The 17,093-nt window shown below is 36.6% G+C and overlaps 1 protein-coding gene across 6 annotated transcripts; it reads right to left on the reverse strand.

The window, feature by feature from the left end:
* Positions 1-9,269: 9,269 nt before the first annotated feature.
* LOC132092140 (jun dimerization protein 2) lies at positions 9,270-16,501 on the reverse strand. Of its 6 annotated transcripts, none has more exons than XM_059498237.1 (4): positions 16,386-16,501; positions 10,900-11,099; positions 10,373-10,477; positions 9,270-9,479 (listed from the first exon to the last, which is right to left on the reverse strand). In XM_059498237.1, exons 2-4 carry the CDS (start codon positions 11,092-11,094, stop codon positions 9,327-9,329), a joined length of 453 nt encoding a protein of 150 aa, XP_059354220.1. In that variant the 5' UTR covers positions 11,095-11,099; positions 16,386-16,501; the 3' UTR covers positions 9,270-9,326. The 6 variants fall into 6 exon arrangements, with proteins under 6 accessions (XP_059354220.1, XP_059354217.1, XP_059354216.1 ...); XM_059498234.1 differs by having other exon boundaries at positions 10,900-11,096; positions 16,337-16,463; XM_059498233.1 differs by having other exon boundaries at positions 16,337-16,463.
* Positions 16,502-17,093: the final 592 nt, after the last annotated feature.

A 17,093-nucleotide genomic window follows, 5' to 3' on the forward strand; every position in this document is an offset into this window, starting at 1 on the left:
AATTCTATGTGAATTAAATTGAAATCTATCTGAATTAAATTGAGCTCTATATGAGTTGAATTAACACTGCCAAGTTTACTGTGTAGAAGTCTTGGCAGACAGCATCCTGACTGCATGTGTGTGTTTGAGTGTGACATTGTGATACAGAGAGAGACTCATTAGTGCTGTTTACTGAGCGAAGTGTCAGTATTGCTCATGAACAAACCCATAACAGAAGTGTTAAACTTGATTGCATAACTCGTGTGCTGTTTGTGCTACAGACATAAATGATTTCTCATAAACATGTGGCTTCTTGACGAGATATCTTTTCATAGCAACAACTCAGATCACACTAGCAAGAACATAGCAACATGCTAAAAACACTTCAAACATATTAGCAACCGCACAGCCATAGCATTGCAGCGGTGGGTTTTAAGGGGAAGCACTGCTCGATTTTTCTTTAGAAAATGTATGGAGATATTTCATTTCAAATATTTAATTTAATTATTTTTTTTTTACCTTTGTTTATTTCATTATTTTAAATACATTTTATTTGTTTAATATTTTAATATTTAAAAACAAAAAATAAAATATTATTTTTTTAATTTAATTTAATTTTTTTTATAATACTTTCATAGAAACAAGCAACATTTTCAATAATAAAATAAAACAAGGACCAATCAAGGTTATTTTATTTTATTATTTTTATATTTTATTTTAAAATAAAAATAAAATAAAAGTTTATTTTATTTTATTATTTGTTTAATAATACTATAGTAAAAACCCAGAACTCCATAGGAACCACACACCAACATTTCAAATCAAAAGAAGAAAAAAAAACTCAAGCTTTCCTCTGTCACGGCTTACGCTGCTGGAAGGAACACGGAGCCGAGGGATAAACGAAACAAGGATTTATTAAATCAAACATAGGCAAGGTAAGTAGAAAATAACAGGTGGCAAGTGGCAAGTAACAAGCGGACAAGTAGACAAGTAGACCCGACAAAACAGAACTGAAAGGACAAGGCTTTTATACAAGGGATAATTGGGAAAACACAGGTGGATGGAATGACTAAATTAACAGGGACATGGAACACATGCGGAAATGACTAGACACCTGGGAACTAATCAAACCACACACGGAAGACAGAAACTGGGTCACAGTGGCAAAAACACACAAAATGAGTCCAGGTGTGTGACAGTACTCCCCCCTCCCGGTAGGTGCGTCCTCGCACCGTAGAAACAACAAAGGGAGGCGTGGGTGGGAACTTGGGAGGAGGTTCCGGTGGAGGACAGCCTCCCAGGAGGGGGCCAGCAGACAGGGACCACAGAGGAAGGAGCCAGGGAGGAGATGACGGAGGGAGGAGCCAGGGAGGAGACAGGAAGGATCTGAAGCAGGAGGTACCCAGCAGGACCCAGGCCACAGCCATAACGGCCCAAGGTGGGGCCGACGGTGGAAGGAGCCATGGAGGAGGAATGGTCACCGACTCCAGGGACTCGACCCACGGCAACGGAGCAAGTGGAGGAGGAGCCCGAGGCGGAGAGCCGAAGAGCCAGGGTGACGGGGAGGAGCCGGAGGTCCTAGGCGGAACTGATGGCTCTGGTGACTGACGCGGCGATGTGGATCCGGAAGGCCGCGGTGAGGCCAGAGTGACCGAGGACTGAGGTGTAGCCGAGGGGATGAAGGAGCCTGACGGAGCCGGAGGGACGGAGGGATGAGGCGAAGCCGGAGGAGTGGAGTCCCGAGGCATAGGATGGACGACGCCAGACCAAGGCGGAGCCGGAGGGACGAGGGAGCCAGGCAGAGCCTGCGGACTGCCGGGCCACGGCGGAGAGGAAGGAGCTAGGAGCCATGGTGGAGCCGACGGGTCAACGGGCCGAGGCGGAGTCCAGGCCTCAGAGGCTGGAGGCGGAGGTGAGGGAGACGCCAACCAAGGCGTCCCTGGAGGATGGCGGTCCCGCTGAGCTCGCACCACAATGATGGTAGGCTGAGGGCGAGCAGAGGGGCAGCCAGACGACAGCGGAGGAGGAGGCAGGAGTGGGTGGGAATTTTGGAGGAGCAGGCATTGGAGTAAGCTCTGGGGCTGGAGCCCGTCCTGGGCTTAACGGGGGAACAGGAGCCCGTCCTGGGCTTAACGGGGGAACAGAAGCCCGTCCTGGGCTTAACGGGGGAACAGGAGCCCGTCCTGGGCTTAACGGGGGAACAGGAGCCCGTCCTGGGCTTAACGGGGGAACAGGAGCCCGTCCTGGGCTTACAGGAGGATCAGGAGCCCGTCCTGGGCTTAACGGAAGATCAGGAGCCCGTCCTGGGCTTAACGGGGGAACAGGAGCCCGTCCTGGGCTTAACGGGGGAACAGGAGCCCGTCCTGGGCTTAACGGGGGAACAGGAGCCCGTCCTGGGCTTAACGGGGGAACAGGAGCCCGTCCTGGGCTTAACGGGGAATCAGGAGCCCTTCCTGGGCTTAACAGAGGATCAGGAGCCCGTCCTGGGCTTACAGGAGGATCAGGAGCCCGTCCTGGGCTTAACGGAAGATCAGGAGCCCTTCCTGGGCTTAACAGAGGATCTGGCATAGGTGAATTGGAAACCCCCTCATTTTGACCCATTTGGCGCTCCACATTTTGCTCCCTCGTGGTGGGCAGTGTCGCCGGCTCTCGCACCTGGTCTGACGGGTTGCTCTCCGTCATCGGTGGGCTCGGGCTTATGCATCGTACCGTGGGGAGATTGTAGGCTGGGCTCTGGGTCCAGAGTGGACCTGGCGAGATCCTCCATTGGGCCGACCGTGAGAGGTGACCCATTTCTCACCAGATTCCACTCTATGAATGCGGCGAAATCCTCCCGAGGACCATCTTCGGGCGACAACGCTCTGCACCTGGAGTTCAGGCTGGCGTGATAAAAGGTGCAGAGCGCGTGGTCCGGGTAGCTGGTGGCATTAGCTAGGAAGAGAAACCGTCTAGTATGGTCCTCGAGAGACAGTCCCTCCTGCTCCAGCAGGAGGAGGAGGTATTCGGGGCGATAGAGGGGATCCATGACACACTACGGAAAGAAAAAGACTGAAAAAACGGAAAACAAAACGGAGGGAAAACACGCCCGTGTTTTTTTAACTTTTTAGGTCGGGTCTTCTGTCACGGCTTACGCTGCTGGAAGGAACACGGAGCCGAGGGATAAACGAAACAAGGATTTATTAAATCGAACATAGGCAAGGTAAGTAGAAAATAACAGGTGGCAAGTGGCAAGTGGCAAGTAACAGGTAACAAGCGGACAAGTAGACGAGTAGACCCGACAAAACAGAACTGAAAGGACAAGGCTTTTATACAAGGGATAATTGGGAAAACACAGGTGGATTTTTAATTCTACTTAGATTTTTTTAATAATACTTTTTTATTTACACTTTTGCTATTATTACTTTTATTTGACTTAAATTGAATGAAACTGAATTTGAAATGGAATTGACAACACAGAGAGAGCAAGAGAGGGTGAGTGAGAGAGTGAGTGAGTGAGAGAGAGAGAAAGAGAGAGAGAGAGGTGCTTCCCCTTCTGCTGTGGAGTATTTCAGCAGGTGCGCTGATACACTTAAGCTCAAAAAATTCCACCTGACTTTACCCTTCACATTACCATAAGATCAACACCAGCAGAATTTTTTTTAAGCAGCAGATTTTCATAAACGCAGTCAATGACAGATCTCCCACCAGAAGTCCAGACGATCCAGTGGCGCCAAAAACAGTACCGTTCCTGTCAGTGATGCAAATGACGCCCAGTGCCAAGCAGTGAAAGCAGAGCTCTACACGTACAGAGCCTTCCCCAACATGACACATAAATTTAAACAAAACTGGCCTCAGTATTTCTCGCTTTCCTCAGCAAGAGAAACTGTGTAACTGCTGGGAATTCTGAGCTGGAGAGTGCTTTGAATGTGATGATGGAGGATGCAAGAGAACCTTATTAGCTGTGTTTGCTAAGGCAAGCATCACTATTAATATTGTTCATACAGAACAAACCGCTCATTCAGAAGAGGACATGCGTTCTAGTAACTTTCCAAGCAATAACACTGAGAAAAACAGCTAAGAAACTCCCACAATATATTATAAAAACTACTCAGCGTACTTTAGAATTGGATTCAGTAAGAAATTTATCAGACCAGGTGCAACATCATGCTGCTGGGTTTTGCACAAGCTAGAAACGTAAAAATCTAGTTTATATTTAGCACATTTAGATTTAGATTTATTCATCTGGCACACATTTTTTATCCAAGTGACTTGTTAGTGAAGTGTCAGGGCAGACGGTTTCAACGGCAACAACATAAGCAAACGTTACTGCGCATGCGTGCTCTTGTGGCCCTAACTTAACTTCCGGTAGACTTCCAAATAGAATCAATAACAAGCCAAGTCCCTCTAGAGTAGATATATTTTTTTGATAACAAACAAAATATGCTTGCTGCGTAAACCAGGTGGACTTAATGAAAATGCTAATTAATTATTTCCGAATAGGAGATGCATAAAGCGCGAGAAATAGAGGTTTCTAACAGCTGTAAACAAAGCAGGGCTACGCTCACAAACGCTGCGTTATCAGGCATATAACATGCAAGTCTTCCTTTAGAAATAGTGATATAAAAACACCCGTGCCTCGTTTTGATATTTAAACATACATAAATGTAAGGAATTATTATTATTAAACGTGCAGTACGTAACGTTACTCATTTTTATTCAAAGAAGCCTTTTTGAAAATCGATCAGTTTTAAAATCGTGGCGAGTCTCCAAAAATAAATAAATGTATGGGAAACACATCCCACAGCACAACCACCTGAGCCCAACTTCAGTCTACTCATCACCTTGACTTTAACTGCGTTTGTAGAAGGCACCGCAGCCAGACCGATGTATACAACACAGACCGGAAGTTAACTTAGGGCCAGCCGCGTGTGCCCGATGAAACCGTCTATAGTTTTTACATATATTTTGAATTAGCTTTTATTTATGTTTTCAGTTTTTCTAGTAATTATTAATTTACTGGTAATATTTTATGTGCTTTTGTCATTTTTTTATTTTCGTTTTTAATATGTGTGCTTTTAGTAATAATACATAGTGTAATTTCAGCATGTCAGTGTTTGAATACAACAAGAAATACATTTATGATATTATATGACTTGCATCTTTTATGCAGCTAAAAGTCTCCTTTTGATCATAATTGCATGTGTAAAACAGTATATTCTTCTTAAATGTCTCCTTTTGTGTTTCATAAATAAAGAAATTAGTAAAATGAGGATGAGTAAATGATAAATTGTCATGCTTGAGAAAATCATTTCTTTAACTAAATCAAAGTGATTCCAATCATGAATCGAAAACGAGCTGCGTGTCATTCTGTAGGTTTTAGACCAGTAATGCGCAACGATATGTTTGGGAAAGTTGCTTGTTTGTTCAACGCTAACGCCTAATCTTCAGTCATCGCGAATGCTGGCAGCATGTGTGAGTAAAGATGAGAAGCCACAGAGATGTGAATGGATATTTTGCTGTTGTGTTGTGCTTACTGGATACGCCACCTACACACACACACACACACACACGTCAAGAGTCAGTCAGAGCTTCTTCTCAAGGCCTTGCACTTAATTCTGAAGGATCACTAGACAGACAACATCCACAGATGCTCATCTGAGCACTCGTTCCCTTCAGATCTGTTCCTGACACATTCTACACGCTCATCATAGAAATGCAAACACTGGTTCATATAATATATATATGGTATATTTAATGTTTTTTAACGTGAAACAACTAAAACCGAGGGATGTGCAGTATAGAAAGTTGTACTAAAGGTCATAGGTCAATTTTCTGGAGTTTTTTTTTTTTCTCTGGAGTTAGGGATATTTCAACATTTTGTTAATTTAGCAGTCAGCACCAACTTGGCAGACCAGCATGACGGACTCCCAATGCTTTTCCAGCAGCAGGGGTACATGGGTTGGAGATGTCCTGCAGACAGGAAAAAAACTGCTTAATCCTATTTGAAGTTATCCCAAAAGGAGTAGAAAGGCAGATTTTTAAGCATATAAATTAACTGTATTCTGAAGCACAGTATAAAAAACTGTGTATATGAGATATTTGATCTGAAAATGATCAAAATTAGTGAACACTTACAGATACCTCCAAGTTATTGGTGTTAATCTGGGACTTCCTAACTACTATATATGACTATTAACTGGCAGCATTCCTCCCATTTTCAATGAGATTGCAAGATTGCGGGCCACTTTAAGGTGACTGAAACCCTGTGAAAGGAGGTTGATACACAGATGAACCCTGTTGAAAAAAAACAGCATATGCTGGTTATGTTTTGAGGTAGCTGGTTTGAGCCGGTTTAAGATGGTCCTTAGATGGTCATGAAATGGTTTAAACCAAACCGGAGCTCACTGAGTGTACAAATGAAATATTACTGCTGGGGCCTGCTTAAAATACTGAAATATTCTAATGTTTCCAACTTAAATACTGAAAAATACAATTAATAAGCTTAAAAGATATTATTAAATTATATTATGAAATATAAGAAACTGAAATACAAAATATAAATACTAAAAATATGAAATATTAAATTACTGATTAACAAAACAATAAATCTACAAAAAACGATATATTCAAAACAATAAAATACAAAAAGCTGAAATATTGCATATGACATGGTAAAACAGACAAACAGGTAAACAAACAAACAAATAAATAAATTAATTAAGAAAACCAAAGTATAACAAACCTGAAATACTATTTACAAATATATAGATAATAAAATGAAAAAAAAAATTGAAATATTCAAGTATTTATGCTGAAATATAATAATTAAAACACTGAAATATACAAAAAATATCAAATTAAATAAAATGTTAAATTGTTGAATAACCTACCAAAATAATGAAAATTAAAATGGAAGAAGGAAGGAAGGAAAGAATATTGAATTAATGAATAACTGAATAACCTGAGTTTAAAGAAAAAAATCTAATTTTTAAAAACTTTAAATAATAATTAATTTTAAATAACCAGATGAAGTAATGAAATATATATATGGAATACTGAAAATCTGACCTGCATAAATAAATACTAAAAAATAAAAAATAAATAGGGAAGCTATGAAATATGAAAAAAATAATAATATTAACAAGAATCTTTAAGAATCATTCAGAATAAATTATTGAATAACTGAATAACCTACTGAAATACTGAAACAAATGCAAACAAACTAAATATTGAAACATGCTGAAATATAGCCATAAATAAATATGCAAAGACTGAAACACTCTGGAGGTTTAAAACAATATGAGATGGATCTGTGATCTCAACTAAGAAGTGCTGTTTTTAGGTCACTGCGGTCGCTCTCATGAGTGATTTGGAGCTGTTTGTGTTCAGATCTGCCTGTTGAAATCTCACAGTTCTTGAGGTAGGACTCAATGGCAACCATACCAACATTTTTTTTCTTCCTCCCTCAAGCGCTTGGAGAAACAGAGTGAAGAGCAGATTCTGACAACCGCCCACGTGAAAAACATGTTCTGCCAAAAAGACACATTTTTAAAAGGCTGGTACTGCTGAGCAGAAGGTCAGACATTTGATCAAAGCAGCTTTCAGAGTGAGAAAGTCTGAAGCCAGACCTCAAGAAAGATGATCAACCCAATTCTGACGTGACAAAAAGTACTAAAGACAGAAAATGAACAAACAACAAGCAACCCACTCAAGCCAGCTTTCAGCTGTTTTCATTAGGAATCAAAACACAAATGTACAAACACATGAATGTCACGGTGTTCAACTCCAGACCAAGCATTTAACAAATGATAAACCAATAGAATAAAAAGAGACTAAAAATTCTAATCTAAATATTCTACATACATACATTCGAGGTCATTGTACTATGTCTGATAGTGGAAAACTGATCAAATTGACAAAATTCTGAAAGGAGAAAACAACAGGATCAATGGAAACCATCGCTGTAAGTCAATGGAAACCTCAGGGGAAATAACCTGGTTTTGTCAAGTTAATTTCTATGTGACAACATTTAATTTCCACAAACAGAGTTTACTGAAAAAAAGAAAAGAAAAAAAAGGAAAAAAAAAACTGAAAGGGAAAAAAAAGAAATAAAGTTGTGTAAGAGTGATGCAAGCATTACATTTGTAATGTAAAAATCAACCATCCGTCAACCCATTACCAAAACCTCATATTGTCTAGGGTCGTGTGGATGCTTGACCCTAATAAATAAATGAATGATACTTGAAAAAAAGGTAAATAAATTATATAGCATAAAAAACATATAGACTAAAATATTTTATTTTCAAATAATTAAATAATATAAAAACAATAATGAAACATATTATAACAATATATTAATGATATAAATAATAATATTAAAATAATATAAATTAATTAATAATGTTATATAATAATAATAAAACCATACAAAATAATAATCTTTTAAAGGAATATTAAAATTTTTATTTTAATATAATATAAAATATTAATATTGAAAAATAACAATACCAATAATATAAAAAAAATAATTGTTAACAAAGAATATTGAAAATAAATAATATTTAGAAATATAAATACAATAAAACATTTTTCAAATCATAAGGGAAAATAAACAATACTTTAAAATAATATTTACAACATGTTTTATTAATAAAAATAATTTTAAAATATAATAATAATAAGAATTCCAGTAATAAAAATTAAAAAAGAATATTTTTAACAAATATTATAAATAAACAAAATCCTATTTTAAAATTATTTAAAATAAACATTTTAAATAAATAAATAAAAGAAAGAAAGAAAGAAAAAGAAAGCATGAATGAATACAATAACAAAGGAATGAATGCATGAGTCATGCTGTATTTGAAAAATAGGCTTTATTTCAATGTGGCTTTACATAACAAAAGAAACATTATTTGGTAACAAAAGTGGCCGTTCAACAGACACCCTGAAGATAAAAACACATACAAGTCACCATATCATGTGATGGCATAATAAAAATGTACATACAATAAACATCACATGCAACAAACTATGTCAATGCAACTGTAAACAAAAATAAGTCCACGGAGACCTCATCGTCAGTGAGCAGTTTATCAGACAGCGCCACCTGCAGGCGCTTCATTCAGATCAACTGAGAGACTCGCACCTGCAGCTTTATGACCGAGTGTCAAACGTCTTTGAGTTTTGTGCATGATCTCAGGGATGTTTGTTTGTTTATTGTCCACACAAATCTCCTCCCTTTTTTCTTCATGCTGAATTAGACACTGACAATAAACGTCCTGGGGTTTCATCTTCATCTAGCATCCCGACAGTGTCTGTTCTCCCCCGTGATTGTGGTGTGGTGTTCAGTCGGACTGCTCGGATCGCTACTCGCTCTCGGTGCTTTTCATGGTGTCTATGCGGACGATGCAGGTGGGCCGGTGGAGGTTGAGCATCACGATCAGCTGCTGTCTCTCAGATTTCAGATCCTCGATCTGAGACTTCAGCACCGAGTTCAGCGTCTCCAACCGTTCGGACTCCTAGAGGAGCAACCAGACATCTTCTGGTTAATCATAATACCACAACAGACACATTTATTAAGTTGTTGAGTCAAAAAACTTACAAACCAAAATACACTTTTCACTTTTTATATTACTGGTTATTTATAAAAAAAGTTGTATGAATTCACATGACAAAACTAACTATAGAGTAATACTAATAAACAATCTGAGCTTGATGTGCATTTTTTGAGCTGCCTGTACTTATGTTTTAATATTACTAGGTAGTTGTTATATAAATTTCATGTAATATTATAGAAATTATAAAACAAACATTTCATGCATAATTTTTCTACTTTTTTTACATAAACAATTTTTTTTTTTATATATATATATATATATATATATATATATATAATATATATATATATATATATAAAATTAAATTTTAATTAAGCTTTTACTTCATTAGTTAATTTTAAAAGTTCTAATGTGACATAAGAGCACTAAAATTCCATGCAATCTCAATTGATATTATAAAAAAAGAAAATAAATGAAATTTAAATAGAAATGGCATGCACAATAATTACACAAAAATCATATTTAAAAAAAAAATGACATGTTTTAACTTACTATTTTGTTTAATAGTTTTGCAATGTGACAAATACATTTTAAAAGTAATATTTAAATAACCCATGTTAACTCTCAACAATATAAAAAAAATCATTAAAATGTCATAAATAATTAAACAAGTATCAGATTTTAATAAAATTTTATTTTTATATAATGTTAATTTTAAATAGTTCGGCAATGTGACAAATTAAAAATTAAGAGTAACTAGTAATATGCGAAATAAGAACACTGTAAAATTAAGGTTTACTTTTCCTTTCCCTTTCTCCTCAGTGTCCCTTTAAAAGGGCTTTTTTCTAACTCACCTTCTGGAGCTGGTCGGTTCTTTCCTTCTTTCTGTTTCGACAGCGAGCAGCTGCAACTTTATTTTTCTCTCGCCTTCTTTTCTTGCGTTCTTCATCGTCATCTGACTGTGGACAGAAAATTAAAATGTGTTCGTTTAAATATACATTTATACATATTGAGTGTTTACATGGTTCTAAAAATGCAATGGAAAGTGTAATTTCTAATAATTGTATGCTAATTATAATGCTAAATATTTGTATAGTGATGTGGAAGCATTATAATCACTGTTATAATCAGCCTAAGCAGTCTGACAAATAAGTGTCAAAAAGGCAGATGCACAAAAACTATTGTGTCCACCAGGTGTCAGTCTTGACCAGGCAGTAAAGTGCATTCAAAGGAGCTTCACAAACAAAAGAACTTTGCTTTCACTTTCTCAAACTGTTGCACAAATGTTGTTTACATGCAATCTGCGTTTTCGAATTACCTGATGCAATCAGAAGCTGACCTTTAAAGTCTGTAGATGTTAAATGTCATGTTTTGTTCTCACCTCACCATTGATGACGTCGAACGGTCTCTTGGCATGTCTGTTCAGGATGAGAGGAGACAGAACCGTACCGAGGCTGTAGAGCTCTGCAAGTTTGAGCTGGTCTGTGAGTGTGGTGGAGGGAATGCCAGCCAGAGGACCGACGCTGGGCAGAGAACCGGCCGTCATCAACGGGTCAGGGATTTGACCAGGCATCATTGCTGCTTCAGAAAGAAAGAAAGAGATGTCAGTGTGTCTGTTGATCATGCATCTAAATACAGACGTGCAACCCTTTATCTAATGTGGTGTTGCAGGTCAAAAATGACCACCCTTTCAAATACTGCTTGTAAATCTCTCATTAAACTTGTTTTCTTTCAATTATCACAGGTTTTGTGTTTCTTTTTGGAACTGATTGATCGTAGGCCTAACTGATCTGAGCTCATGCATCCGTTTTTGAGTGCAAACCTCTGCTTACTGAAAGAAAAAAACTGAATGCAATATTTATATCGTGAATGTATGCATTCATAAGCAATTTCTTATAAGTCAGTCATTTCTGACAACAAGATGGGAGGAAAAACTACAAAAATGATCACATTTTTATTTTTTTTTAGGAAGTTGTTATAAAGCTAGTAGGTTTTAGTCCAATGCAATAACAATAACTAGCATTTTCACTAAAAAGAACATCCTCTCAGGGTCAAAATGACTGGGAAACAGCGTGAGAGTTAAAGAAAACTCTTGTTATTGAGCTTTTAAGAAGTTTAAGAAGAGTTTTTGCTTTGGAATAAGTTTAATGAGGACTGATAGGTCAACATGCGTATTGTCTCCAGTGAAAGCCACAGAGAATAATGAAGTTTCCATGAGAGGAACACAAACTCTGTAAATGTGCATGTAAATCTGCTTTTCAGAATTATAGGGGAACTTCAAGATTCCCAAGAGCACAAACAACACCTACGCATGTTAAAACTGAGGCTTAAAACAGCTAGTGAATTGTCTGCAAAGGCCATTACAAGATTATGTAACAATCAAACATGTTTCTGTCCACAAAAACCCTTGAAGCCGTTTGCAGCAGCTTCTGTCTACATTCTTCACGGTTCTTCAGAAAAAATGTATATTTTACTGATGTGGAGATAACATCGAAAACTAAATGTTTTTTGCAACACATCTGCATGGTGACAATTTAGCATTTATATTTGCATCTGTATTTCACTACAGACGTTGAAGAGTCAAAATAATTTAATAAAAATAAAAACACTTTTCAAAATACAGAAACAATTTGAATTAATTCACATTAATGTATAAAATTATATTTCAGGTGCTGTAAAAAAGTTTTAGGTGCTGTGCAGTTGAATTCAATCATCCTATAGTGTAACATGTTAAAATAATAATTTAGAAAATGCACGTATGCATATGAAAAAGTTGTTGTATAACTGCAGGACTGACAGTATCTAGCCATTCAAATCAGGGGTCTCAAACTTTAAGGCTCAGGTACCAAATCCTGGAACTGCTGATATATATGTATATATAAAAAGCTAGATTTAAAAAATAAAAATAGATTATTAATGTATCAAATGTAAAAAGCTCTGGTTGAAAACCCTGGGCACAACAATACAATTAAAATACAGTACATAATGTACTTTAGTGTGCAGTAAATAACCAGGAAGTGATGCATGAATATAATTAAATGAATATCTAGGTTTATTTTCATCTCAATGTCAATGCCATTCTCTCTCTGTACAAATATTAATTCATCTGAAGTGCTGCAGTTACTGAATCCGAATGTTCGATTTATAAAACACGCTTGATGTCCAATTCAACTCTTCAACTCTTCTTCTGTGATTAAAGTGTAAATGCACTGTGATACAATCAAAATAAAGCACTTACTCGTTAGGTGCGGTTGTTCGTCCGTTCAGCTCGTTTGTGCGTCTGCTCGCGTTGCATCAGCGCGTTTATGTATCGCTGAGCGCGGTGGAATGCGGAACTCTCCGCGGCGTGACGCCAGCAACGAATGAGCGCTAGGCTCCGCCCCCTAGCAACCAAACAACACAAACACAGCGGCGCGGGACTCCCTGAGAAGCCACAGACGCGGGATATCCCATCAAAACATCAACAACTAAATGGAGAGCTCATATGCTTACCTTTTTATAATTAAGCTTCAGGAAATCTTTCAGTACTCGACCCACGGGGAAAAAAAATTCTAAAAATATAATTTGCTCTGTAAAATGTTTACATTATTAAATTTGTTTATACACCGACAAAATGATTTTAAAAACAAACTTGTAAATAAACAAAGACTATATCCCTGCTGAAAACAACAACAACAACAACAAAAAAAAAAACAACAAAGAAAGGAAAAAAAAGATAAAACCAGCCTATGTTGGTTGACTGGGTTTAGCTGGTTTAAGCTGGTCAAGATGGTCTCCCGGATTTGAACAGCTAAAATGTAAACAAAACCCCTTTAAAACTAGACTGCAAACTAGTTATGATCTAAGCTAAGGCTGGTTTCAGTTGTTATATTAGAAGTATGTGTTATGAGAAAATATCTAATCTTTCTTCTTCAAAAATTCATGTTTAATTCAATGTGATATTTGCCATTTCTTTGTAATCATTCTTGAAATAAATTTCTGTGAAAACAGCTACATTTTACATATTTCAGTGAAAATTGTGTAAAAAAAAGTAAATCATAGATTTTTTGCTGTTGTTGTTTTGGTTAGTTACTGTAATATTTACTTTTTAAATGGCTATTTATTTACTAATTATTCATTTATTCGTCTTTTTAATAATTTTAAATCAAATGTATGCGTTTGTTTTTTTCTTCACTTTTTCACAGGCCTGTGACTCAATAAAATAACAATTTTACAAATATTCAGTGAGGAGGTTAAAATGACTGAGTAAAACAGATGTCTTTGTATAACAGAATATCAATTTATTTTACAGAAACAAAGCATGCATGCTTCAAGCAAAACTTCTCAAAAGTGATAATACAACAACTATAGTGTTGAATATGAAATGAAAATGAGTGTTGTGACGGTTTGTGGTTGTGAAACACCAGCGTGAACTGCACCTGCGGTTTTCTCCTAAAACACCTGTTTGATCTGGAGGCAAACTCAGCTCTGTCTTTGATGTTAAGATGATTAAAAGTAAAACAAATACACTGAAAAAGGTGAGAAAAGGCTAAATGTCGTTGGTATCATAAGGACTTTCTCTCTCGGTTCTACTGCTGTAAAATGTCTAAATATTTTGTGATAAAGCTGCTCAAAAGCTTTTTCATATCCACAAGTGACAATATAACTATAAATTGCTTTAAAGGCACTCATCCTGTTGTTTAACACTAAGGATGTTGCATGAGAGACTAACTATATAATGCATTCTTGATCATAATCACATGAGAGAGAAATCCATCTAAGGTAGGTTTAATGAGCATCTCTCTTTTGAATCTGTGATTAAGGCTTATACATTCACATGATTAAACAATCCAGCCTGGATATCTTAGCATGCACTGAAACATACAGACAGACCAACCGCAGACACGGTCACCTCTGTGCCTCACCTCTGACACACAGACAAACTTCCTCTATCACATTTATTGCCCAACAGCATTATTACATCATTAGAGAAGTCATCAGGATTCATTAGGCCTTGAATTTTCAGTCTTAAGTTACATTTAATGCACAATATGTGGCTCATTGTAAAGATTTATCAAACAAAAGGGCAGAAATGCTAACTTTTCTACCCAGGTTAAAAAGGTTAAAAAAAAGCATGAAACGTGACGAGACATGATTTGAGCTAAATTTCTCCTTCAAAGGCTGTATACACTCACATTCAGATCCTGATGAACAATGCTGAGTGCAACACTTCTGCATTTAGCAACCATATCAATAAACTAAAGACAATGATAAACTCATCAACCAGACATTGTTCCAAACACAAGCCCATTTTGACCCTAAAAATATAGTATAATCGAAAATACAGTAATTTGGAAATGCACAAACACAAATCAGACATGGCAGATTATTCACACGCATAAATATGAGATAAGGCTGCAGTATCAATAATATTCTGTGCTTTCGACCTGCCACATTTATATTCATAAAGTCAAAATGTCAATTTTATTTGCAAAAGATTTCCCAGAGCACAATATTTTGGATTTTATAATGTCTCTGCAAAAAAAGTTGCTTTGTGCATGACAGTTGCCTTGTGATTCTGTATATTTAAAAAAATCTACATTTCATTTAATCATTGTATTAATAAAACATAGCCTGTGGATTTAAATACAATCTGCACTAACACCTGAAAAATGTTAAGTCAAATGTATGAGAAGAAAACTCAAATTGTGGACATCCGATGCACACCAGACATCCGGCTGACTATAAACTTCATTATATCCCAAAAAATCTGCAATCTGAATCATGCCAAAAAATAGGAACTCCTGCCAGACATAATTTTATTTCGGCGATTTGAATCACTAGCAGGGAACATGTTGACTAATCAAAAGCTGAACATGAATAGAATGACCATGATCTGTCCGTCAATCCATCAGGTTCCCTTTTTTATCCTTTCACACTTAAACAAAGCTGCCAACATGAGATGTTTATATTGTGTTTGTGCAGCAGCGGTCGATATGAGCAGTGTGTCTCAATATTGAGGTGCTTGTGTGGGGAAAGAGAGTTTCACCTGCAGCAGAAGACTCATATTACAGTCTGTCTGAGTGTTGAATAATTATAGTCTGAGCAATGATACGGGTGAAAACTGAGCCATGTTATAAAATAAGCAATTGTGGAATAGTCTCAAAATAATAATTTATTTAATGATTATTTGAAAATAATAAAGAAATTTGGTGACACAGTAGGGTTTAAAATTCTGAGATCATACATAAATAAATAAAGAATTATTTTTATTTAAACCTAGAAATAAGAAATAACACACAGTTTTAGGACAATGAAAACTGTTTTAATACTGAAAAATAAACTGTTAATAACAGAATTATTTTTAATGCACACACTCGTATATGTGTATAGAGATAGAGAGAGAGAGAGAGAGAGAGAGAGAGAGAGAGAGAGAGAGAGAGAGAGAGAGAGAGCAAAAGGTTAATGTGATTAATTTTTTTTTTAAATGATATAAAATCAAGCTGACATATTCAACACATTTGTTACATACTGATTTTTTCATTTCAACTTCTCACTAAAATTGTTGTTATGATAATTCAATTTATAAAGTAAATGATATTAAACTGAAAAATAGAAAGGTTTTCTCATGACTTTTGGACTCACAGCATACTGAAAAAACTTAAATAAAGATAGTAGTAGTTTAATAACAATAAAAAAAACATGAGTTTAAAAGCTAAAATGAAGAGTGCAAGAGGGTTTTAGCCATGCAATTTTTGGTCGATATTATTAAAACTTTGCAACAGAGCAGTGGCCATTTTATAAGAATGTGAACGTACGTAAAATGCTTAAATGCTTACGCTGGATACCCAAATGAAGTCCTGAAAAACACAAAGCAGTTCCCGTAACATACCGACAGCTTCTCTCCGCTCCTCTTTCTCCCTCTGCCAGATCTTCCGGGAAAACTTTCATTGGTGAAACACTACTCTGCTGTTTCCATAGAGGCTGAACAACAGCTCGATTTCATTACCATATATGGGCACGGAAGTAGAACCGAGAGAGAAAAAAATGTGTGCGTGCGTGCGTGCAAATACGCAATGACGTCAGACGCTTTACGTTACGTTCCGACAACAAGCCTCGTTATTGAGAAATCGTTGTTGTTGAATGTTATTAAACAGATAGGATACCTTAGAAATAAATGGATGGCGAAACTCAACGAAATTATAGTAGACGTGGGCGACTGTTTATTTTTATTTTAAACGATGCATTCATTTCCGTGCATGCATATGAAAGAAACCTGCTTGAAAGAGAGGCTTTAAATTTCTGCCCCACTCTGATTAAATGAATAAATTCACACATTTCTTAATTTTAATATTTATTTTTTGTTTATTATAAACATGCCAGACCATTGAAAAGGAAGCAGGAAGAACAAAAAATGCATAAATATTTTTTTTTGCCACCAATGTCAGTTTACTTTTAATAATTTATTTATTTGACAATACCAAAATAAAAAAAACAGTTAGTCACACACTAAAGACACGGTGTAACAGACTGCACTCATACATTTCCACATCAACTGATACAGTTACGTTTACCTATACTGGTACAAAAGTGCAT

The sequence above is a fragment of the Carassius carassius genome, chromosome 18 (genome assembly GCF_963082965.1).
Source record: "Carassius carassius chromosome 18, fCarCar2.1, whole genome shotgun sequence".
NCBI lineage: Eukaryota > Metazoa > Chordata > Actinopteri > Cypriniformes > Cyprinidae > Carassius > Carassius carassius.

What these genes read in the sequence shown, in the direction of transcription:
- LOC132092140 (XM_059498233.1), bottom strand. Translation starts at nt 16,448, where the DNA reads ATGAAAGTTTTCCCGGAAGATCTGGCAGAGGGAGAAAGAGGAGCGGAG. An exon ending in TCGACGTCATCAATGGTGAG is followed by an intron (nt 10,478 to 10,899) that starts GTGAGAACAAAA and finishes TTCTGTCCACAG; the next exon opens with TCAGATGACGATGAAGAACG. An exon ending in GAACCGACCAGCTCCAGAAG is followed by an intron (nt 9,480 to 10,372) that starts GTGAGTTAGAAA and finishes TTGCTCCTCTAG; the next exon opens with GAGTCCGAACGGTTGGAGAC.